Raw genomic sequence first — 8,743 nt, forward strand, 5'->3', positions numbered from 1 at the left:
ACTTACACACCTTGGCGGCCTCCACTTGCCCCCATGATCCAGTTATGGTGATGCACCTCGCTGGACCCAAGCTGTTCTCTGGCTGGCGCTCACACTGGATTTTGGCCCCAGAAGTTTTACTTATGTCTTGGATTTGTTGTCCTCCTGGTCCTGAAACCAATCATATGGAAGATGAGAAGTACCAATTAATGACACCTAACAGGTATTCTATAGGGATGTCCCAATACTGATACTAGTACCGGGGGCCGACACCAGGCATTTTCACAAGTCTTGTACTCCTGAAAATGCCCCGATTCTTAAGGCCGATACCGGCCCTTTAAATTTTTTTTAAACAGCAGCAGCTGTCCTAGTTCCTGTGCTTGTGGGAACCTCGGCAGCCTGCTGGGCACCTGCAAATAGCGGTCCATGGCAGTGCCTGTTCAGTTCTTTAACTCCTCCCTGGCACAGCCATTGAACAGCCCTGGGGGCGGAACTACCGGTGGTGCAGTTGCAGCATCCTTACTCCAATTAGTGAACAACTGAACTGCCTCTAGCAGACGAAGAAAAGCGGAACTGCCTTTAGTGGATGGGGGATCTGGCCACCACCAGGGGGCGCCCCTTGGCTGTGCTTATGTTTTTTTTGCTTATTGTGCTATTCCTGAAGGTGGCACTATAACCCAATGGTCAGAAATTCAAGATCTCTGTTGTGTCCATCAATGAACGGAAAACCTTACGACTCAATGTAGCACAATTCCAACCGCTCGAGACTGGTTCTCTTTACATGGATAAATGTTAAAGTTCTGCCATGTGCAGAAGTAAACAATAACTTTTCGGTGGGACATTCAGCTTACCGTCCAGTAGCAAAAAAGAAACAAGACGGGTCCCTGATCAATTCAATATTCAGAGTTAGGACTTACCGGTAACTCTATTTCCATTAGTCTTCCAGGACAGCATCACGAGATGGAATATACGCATTCACAGGACTTATAATAGCCCCTCCCCACCTTATGACGGGCTTCCCGGAAACCTACCTATAATCCGGCACACGTATCGGTCAGGTAGGTGCATCTCCACCTGTATCAAGGTATCATCATTAAAGACACTCGCGAGCAGCTCTTTGGTCTGGCGGATCTGGTCGGGGCTCCCTCTAATCGTCAGCTCCCGAAACCCGTCAGAGTCCGTATGTTGGCTCAGCTCAATACGAGCTCCCGTCTGTTTTGAGAACTGCGGGGGAAGAAAGAAGGCAGTACAGGAACCAGCTCCAAAAAAAAACAGCCCCTCCTCCAAGTGAGCTCTAAAGACTGCAGGGATTATTACAACACTTTATAGCTAATCCTCACCTGCTTCTGTCCAGTAGGTACTGACTGAGAGGCCCATTCCAGGCCAACTAAAATCCTATGAAATGAGTGGCTCTGCCCTTGCTATGTCACATGATCAATCCCCAGTGCACCTCCTGAAATGCTACAAAATCAGTGGCTCTGCCCTTGCTATGTCACATGATCAGTCCTAGTGCACTTCCTGAAATGTCACAATATAGTGGCTCTTTGCTATGTTACATGATCAGTCCCCAGTGCACCTCCTGAAATGCTACAAAACGAGCTGCAAAATGAGTGGCTCTGCCCTTGCTATGTCACATGATCATTCCCCAGTGCACCTCCCGAAATGCCACAATATAGTGGCTCTGCCCTTGCTATGTCACATGATCAGTCCCCCAGTGCACCTCCTGAAATGCCACAATATAGTGTCTCTGCCCTTGCCATGTCACATGATCAGTCCCCAGTGCACCTCCTGAAATGCCACAATATAGTGGCTCTGCCCTTGCCATGTCACATGATCAGTCCTAGTGCACCTCCTGAAATGCCACAATATAGTGGCTCTGCCCTTGCTATGTCACATGATCAGTCCCCAGTGCACCTCCTGAAATGGCACAATATAGTGGCTCTGCCCTTGCCATGTCACATGATCAGTCCTAGTACACCTCCTGAAATGCTACAAAATTAGTGGCTCTGCCCTTGCTATGTCACATGATCAATCCAAGTGCAGCAGTAATACTGCACCACCACGCATTTCTCTAGATGCACAGCACCCCGTGCAAGAACGTCTGAGTGGCAATAATGCTGACAAGCATACGCCATTTTTAAAAATCTCCCTACTGTATGCCGCCCCCTACACACATGCTATGCCACTATCCAATCAGCTAATACCAGTGCTCCGACTGGTAGTGCCCACCATTGGAAGGTCACAGGGGAGGGCGCGGACTTCACCTGACCGATGATGTCATCTCCATCTGCCGTGAGTCGCTTCACCCCATGTTCGGAAATCTTAAATCGAAGCTCACAGGTGTCCTCTGGGCATTCTGGAGATTCCAGCGCTGTGGGAGGAGACAAAGACACAGGGGTTCAGCAGGAAGGGGGGCTATGAAAAGAAAAACCTTCCGGACTCATTACCTCTCCTGCTGCGGTACTTGACGTAGCAGACACAGAGCACCGCGGCACCTGCAGACACGCCGAGGGCCACCGCCACCTTCTGCCTGGTGCTGAGATTGTTCCAACCAGCCATGGTGGACACAACGGAGCAGAGACCTGCAGGCAAAAGGCGGAGGGTTAAAGAGGGCAGCAGAGGAAAAATCCTGGAGGGTGGACAACAGGGTCACAGCCTTCAGTACTGATCAAGCTCCAGGCCGGACCCTGCCCCCAAGTCCCCGGCGCTTCCAGGAATGTTGTGACAGGCGATCCCCATCCTGACACTCCCTGCCACTTGTTACAGGTGGACACATGTCTGTCCCTCTCTGCCATGGTGTCTCACTCCTCCTGCTGCTTCAGTCTCCATGAATACAAATTAGCTATCAGCAGGGGGTGGAGTTAAGAACACAGCAAGGGAGGCGGAGTTGGGAACTCAGGGGCACAAATCTCAGCGCCGGGGTGCCGCGCTGTTCCAAGTAGTCAGGAGACATCGCAACCCGATAGAATCCCCCCATAACTAAAGTGACCATAGAGCGGTTTTGAGACTGGGCGATGTTGGCGGTCTGCGACGGAGGGGCAGTGGTGAGTTTCATGCAGTGCATGCAATTTATAGCTGCTGAACATTGGAGGGGGGGGCAAAGAGTGACCGGTGTTATCTTGCAGCCACATGACCACCCCCCTCTAGAGACATGAGGGGGATTAGGTACCAGTCATGACCATCCCCTTAGAATCCATAAGTAGGCTTAGATAAATGAGACATTTGAGCAGTGTTCAATGGAAACAACCAGTAAATACCCGCTCGGGGTATTACACCTTATTGAGGCTGGAAATAAAACTCACCCACCGGGTCTATCACAAGCAACTGCGCGTGTTTGGGGCTTTCACCGCCTATTTAATAGCTCAGCACCGCCCACTTTCGGGTGTACCAAGATGGCGGCTGTTCCGAGCATGCGCACTGCAAACAGGAGGGAGGAGGAGCCACGGAAGAACCGAGGAGAGACTTGCGCTTGTCTGCCCCCGTCCACAGCGACCACCTCACGGCGTGTACCGGGTATAATACCATCATGCCCCATTTCTACCCTATATCTAGCACCCACCCCCCATATATAGCGCACTTATCACCAACATCCCACCCCTTCCTTCCATCCTCCTCCCACAAGCCCCTCTTCTCTTCCCCCAACCCCACATGACTCCCACCTGCCCGCACACAGTCCTGTATTTGCCCCTCTGCCCGGGTATTAGTCGGTTAGCTAGTGTCGGTACCGGGCGGCCATTTTTCAGGAGACCTCCGCCGTGTAAGTGTAGTAGACAGAGTTCGGCCTCTAGTGTGGGGTAAGCAGATCGCTCATTGGCCTGCCGCCTGATAGCACCGCCCACAGCTCAGGTAGAGCGAGAGTGAGGTTAAAGTTGGCCTGTCTGGATCTAATTTAAAGAGAACACGTGACCAATAGTTACCTGTAATAATGTCAATCTTCGCTATTATATTGTTCTAATAATACAGCCTCACCCGTGTGCTGTTGTTCCCTTTTTATTATGCTTGTCGCAGCAACCATATCATGCTTTCAGCCCCCCCAATAGAAAAGCAAAGGCTGACTGTCATACAACCTCCTGGAAGATGGACAGAGTGTCAATTATCAGCCTTTAGCTCAGCCAGGAGACCTCCAGGGGGGGTCCTCACAGCCCTACATGGCTGCTGTGACAGGGAGAAGATACAAGGGAATAAAAGCACAAAGAGCCATTCCTGAGCAGCACGCTAGATGTGGCAAAACTACAAATCCCATCATGCCTTTGCAATTCATGCATGGGGATGTCAGTCTTGCAAATCATGGCGAGACTTGTAGTTCCACACCAGAGTGCCAAGACTGCCTACCCCTGGTCTATAACAATGAAGGTTCAGATTCTGACAATTGCCCATGCTTAACTGGTTCTTTTTAAAGTATAACTGTATATTTAGTACCCCTGTTGCCTCTTCTTTTCCTACCCTTCCTATACACCATGCCCTCTACCTACCCCGTCTCCCCTCCCCCATCTCTCCTACCTCCGCCTATACATCTCACCCTTACCTTCATTAGCACTTATTCCCTCATCCCTCCTCTACATAATACCATTTTTCTACCCCCGTTACCTTCCCATCCCTCATACCCCCTTTCATAGATACTGCCCTCCTAATACCACCATCACCCTCCCTCCATACCCCATACTGCCCTATTCCTACCCCTATTACCGCTTCCTCCCCCATCTCTTCTACCCCACCCTATACATACTGCCCTCTTTTTTTTTATCCCCCTTCCCAAACCCTCCTACATATTGCCCTCTCCTCATACCCCCATTAACACTTCATCCCCATCCCTCCTATACCTACTGCCCTCTTCCTACCCCCCATTCCTCTTAACCCATTTTATACATACTGCCCTCTTCCAATCTTCATTACCACTTCCTCCCCCATCTCTTATCTCTTCTACCCCTTCCTGTACATACTGCCCTCTTTTTACCCCCTCTCCCCTTCCCAATCCCTCCTACACCCTCCTATACATTGCACCCTCCTCCTACCCCCATTAACACTTTATCTCCATCCCTCCTACCTCACCCTATACATACTGCCCTCTTTTTACCCCCCTCTCCTGTCCCCAAGCCCTCCTATACATTGCACCCTCCTCCTACCCCCATTATCACTTCCTCCCCATCCCTCTTACCCTCTTCTAAACATACTGCCCTCTTCCTACCCTGATTCCCTCCAACCCCTTCCTATACATATTACTCTCCCCCTCCACCCATCAGCCCCTTCCCTGGCCTTTTCCCAGACTCTTGTCTTGCTCGCCCCCCCACAGTATATGTGCAATCAGAAAATGGTGACGTCTGATGCCCGTTGTGTTTTTTCTCCCCAGTGCTGGTGCCATCATGGAAGGAGGCCTGGCCAGGATAGTGTGGAGCCCAGACCTGGAGGCCTCTTCCTCCCCCTTCGTCACCGACCTGGAGGTGAAGATCGGCTCATTGGTTACCTTACTTCTCCTCACTCTCATCAGCGGCCTCATCCCCCTCTTCCTCCTCCGACGTCAGGGGAGCAGCGACATCTTGAGTAAGAACCGGGACCAGCGAGGGAGGGACTTAGACTGGAAGAGCAGGCAAGGGGCCATGAGTGACCTGTATACTTTCCCACTGTCTATGAATGCTCCACGGAGCCGCCATGACAGTCTCCTTCTAGGTGTGTCAGCAGGCAGTAGTAGAAGATCAACTGTAGGCTTCAGAAAATGGAAGTCTCACTATTCAGTATAAAGAACATGGAGGATGATGATGATGACAAGGGGCTTCCTAGAAAAGAATTGCGCAGGGACCGTTCTAGTTTGGATGTAGTTTCTGAGTTGTGCCTTCAATGTCTTTGTAGGTACCCGTCACAGAGCGTTAAGCTTGATCAGTTGTTTTGCCGGCGGCGTCTTCCTGGCAACCTGTCTGCTGGACCTGCTGCCTGACTACCTCTCCAGCATCGGTGAGGCGTTCAGCAAGCTGAATATAACGGTGAGTATGTCGCTTCTATTCATCCCAACACCAACCATAGTGTGGCGCTTGTGGTGCAACTTCTGGTAACGTTCTATAAAATAATATCCCTTTTTCCCCCCACGTAGCTCCAGTTCCCGCTTCAGGAGTTCATCTTGGCCATGGGGTTCTTCCTGGTTCTGGTCATGGAGCAGATCGTGCTGAGCTACAAGGACCAGCCGGGCTGGTCAGAAGAGACGCACTCCCTCCTGGCCTCGGAGGTCCGCCACTCTGGCCCAGACCAGCCGCACGTGCATGTGGATGTCAACGCACACTCGGCAGTGCGTGCGGTCATCCTGGTCGTGTCGCTCTCTCTGCATTCCATCCTGGAGGGCTTGGCGGTTGGCCTCCTGCGGGAGAGCGGGAAGGTCCTTGAGACCTGTCTGGCACTCCTCATCCACAAGTGCATCATCTCCTTCAGCTTGACCTTAAAGTTGGGCCAGGGCCGCCTGCGCCCTCGGGTCATCCTGGTTTGCCTTCTGCTCTTCTCCTTTATGACTCCTCTGGGCATCGGCCTTGGCGTGGCCCTGACGGAGTCTTCCAACCCCTTGCACCAACTTGCTCGCAGTGTCCTGGAGGGCATCGCCACCGGCACCTTCTTGTACATCACCTTCCTGGAGATCCTCCCTCACGAACTGAATTCTGGCGACCAGCGCATCGGCAAGGTTATAGTGATGCTGTGCGGCTTCTCGGTCATCACCGCCATCTTGTTTATCAAGATCTAGGATGGATTGTCTACAGGATGTCTCTGTCTCGCCCTACCCCACCCCTTCATGAGCACTGACGACAAAGGTGGCCAACGATGGCCAAAGACAAGGCCCTGAACCATAAGCCAACCATGAGTCCCACCATGGCTCCTCAACTATCTGTTTTGGTATCTGACCAAAACAGTTGAATTCTGGACTGTAACCAGCAACCTTCTCTTCTTTCGCAGTCTGTCTCTTAAAAATTGTGTTGGTTGTTTCTCCTCCATCTTTTGAAGAACAAGATAAACTTTTTGAGGGCATTTAGGTAAAATTGTGCCAAATGGACATAACTAAGCTTTAAAAAAATCTGTAAAAGGGACAAGGCGGGATCCCAGGTCACCAACAGGCCCAAAAAACAAATATGGTGCCAGAGTTTTTAAAGCTTTACTGTTGTGAAAGGGAAATCCTTATCTTTGGCCTTCCAAGGCAAAAGGGACAAGGTGGGTTCCCAGGTCACCAACAGGCCTAAAAAAATAATATGGCGGCAGAGTTTTTAAACCTTTACTGTTGCGAAAGGGAATCCTACCCTTTGGCCTTCCAAGGCAAAAGGGATAAGGTGGGTTCCCAGGTCACCAACAGGCCTAAAAAAACAAATATGGCGCCAGAGTTTTTAAACCTTTACTGTTGTGAAAGGGGAATCCTTTTCTTTGGCCTTCCAAGGCAATGGGACAAGGTGGGTTCCCAGGTCACCAACAGGCCTAAAAAAACAAATATGGCGCCATAGTTTTTAAAGCTTGACTGTTGCGAAAGGGAATCCTACTCTTTGGCCTTCCACGGCAATGAGACAAGGTGGGTTCCCAGGTCACCAACAGGCCTAAAAAAACAAATATGGCGCCAGAGTTTTTAAACCTTGACTGTTGCGAAAGTGAATCCTGCTCTTTGGCCTTCCAAGGCAATGGGACATGTCCTTTTTGGATTTTCAAGAGGACCTGTCCCTTTGCCCTGGAAGGCCAAAGGGACAAGTTCTCTTGAACACCCAACTCCAACCCCACTGATACTCACCTTCACCTTGCTCTACTGGTTGTCGGAACCCTTGGAAATACCCGGTTCTTCCTGTTATGGGGGAGCATGTAACCTCCCAGGATGCAGTGCTGTAAGTGGCCGATTGCCAGGGCAGGAAATTGGTCAATTTGGGGAGGGGAGAAGGTCACTAATCCTAGATAGACTCTGACATGGAGCTTACATAGGAGTTAGACTCAGGCGTCCAGAGCAGCGTTGGTGGGTAAGTATCAGTAGGTGGGGTTGAAGTCTACCAAGAGAATCCTGAATGAACAGAGGGACATACCCTTTAACAGGCACCTGTGTTCCCTTAAGGGGAACCACAGCGCTGAGGCCATGACATCAAGAATTCAGAGCAATTTGGTAATCTTTCCTTCCAGACCACAAATTTGTACAAATTTGCATCTTGTCATCCTCTAGTTGTGGGCTGAGGAGGTGGGCAACATTTCTCAGACCTCTGGGTCTATAGGCGGGGCCACTCAAGGGACACAGATCCGTACAAATTGCTCCAAATACTTTGTAGCTTCTAACCGTGAACACAGTTAAAATGCCTTTCTGGACCCCAGGTTGACCTGAATGGTTCCTGGATTCTGTAACTACCTGTCCAGCCCTTGTTTTTTGTATGCTTGCCCATTTAGGTTCAACGCAGTGACTTTTCCGCACAGTGAAAGGAAGTTCCATTTCCTGTAGAAGAAAAGGAAGCAGCAGAGATCTTCCAGCACATTGGAGAGTATTTCTAAGTGGGTTGTAGGTGGCATCATGATATTAGGAGAAGTCTGGGATCGAACCAGTGTCTGGATGGGGATTTCCAGACTTGTTTCGGGTCAGTACTGAAGATGGAGGATCAGCTTGAGCGGCAACTGTCACTTTCAAGTGTAGTCTGCAATAGCAACCTCCAGAGTTCTTTCATGACAGGTCCTCTTTTTAAATGTGACTAACCTTGTTTTCTTAGTGGGGTTGAAGACGTGGGGAGATGGTGAAGGTCTGCAGGAATGGTAACGCTTACAGTGGTCATGTGACCATATT

The 8,743-nt window shown here is 50.5% G+C and overlaps 2 protein-coding genes across 2 annotated transcripts in view; one reads left to right on the forward strand and one right to left on the reverse strand.

The window, feature by feature from the left end:
- The window catches only part of TDRKH (tudor and KH domain containing), a 16,165-nt gene extending 12,746 nt beyond the window's left edge, over window positions 1–3,419 (reverse strand). Inside the window, exons 1-5 of the mRNA XM_018569343.1 lie at window positions 3,282–3,419; window positions 2,427–2,561; window positions 2,244–2,350; window positions 1,011–1,203; window positions 11–150 (exon numbers count right to left, since the gene is read on the reverse strand). Coding sequence (XP_018424845.1) covers window positions 11–150; window positions 1,011–1,203; window positions 2,244–2,350; window positions 2,427–2,538 — 552 coding nt within the window. The 5' untranslated portion in view covers window positions 2,539–2,561; window positions 3,282–3,419. The remainder of the gene's footprint in view (window positions 1–10; window positions 151–1,010; window positions 1,204–2,243; window positions 2,351–2,426; window positions 2,562–3,281) is intronic.
- On the forward strand, window positions 2,994–6,731 carry SLC39A1 (solute carrier family 39 member 1). Its single transcript, XM_018569344.1, has 5 exons — window positions 2,994–3,023; window positions 3,341–3,492; window positions 5,327–5,517; window positions 5,824–5,954; window positions 6,062–6,731. Exons 1-5 carry the CDS (start codon window positions 2,994–2,996, stop codon window positions 6,695–6,697), a joined length of 1,140 nt encoding a protein of 379 aa, XP_018424846.1. The 3' UTR covers window positions 6,698–6,731.
- The last annotated feature ends 2,012 nt before the right edge of the window (window positions 6,732–8,743 follow it).

This window comes from Nanorana parkeri, unplaced genomic scaffold, assembly GCF_000935625.1.
Source record: "Nanorana parkeri isolate BGI_ZX_2015 unplaced genomic scaffold, ASM93562v1 scaffold1324, whole genome shotgun sequence".
Classification (NCBI taxonomy): Eukaryota; Metazoa; Chordata; class Amphibia; order Anura; family Dicroglossidae; genus Nanorana; species Nanorana parkeri.

Bases quoted from the DNA above. Each gene is read 5' to 3' on its own strand.
- SLC39A1 (XM_018569344.1), top strand. From the start codon at position 2,994: ATGTTGGCGGTCTGCGACGGAGGGGCAGTG. The intron at 3,024-3,340 runs GTGAGTTTCATG...CCTATTTAATAG, and splicing joins TCTGCGACGGAGGGGCAGTG to CTCAGCACCGCCCACTTTCG. The intron at 3,493-5,326 runs GTATAATACCAT...TTTTCTCCCCAG, and splicing joins CACCTCACGGCGTGTACCGG to TGCTGGTGCCATCATGGAAG.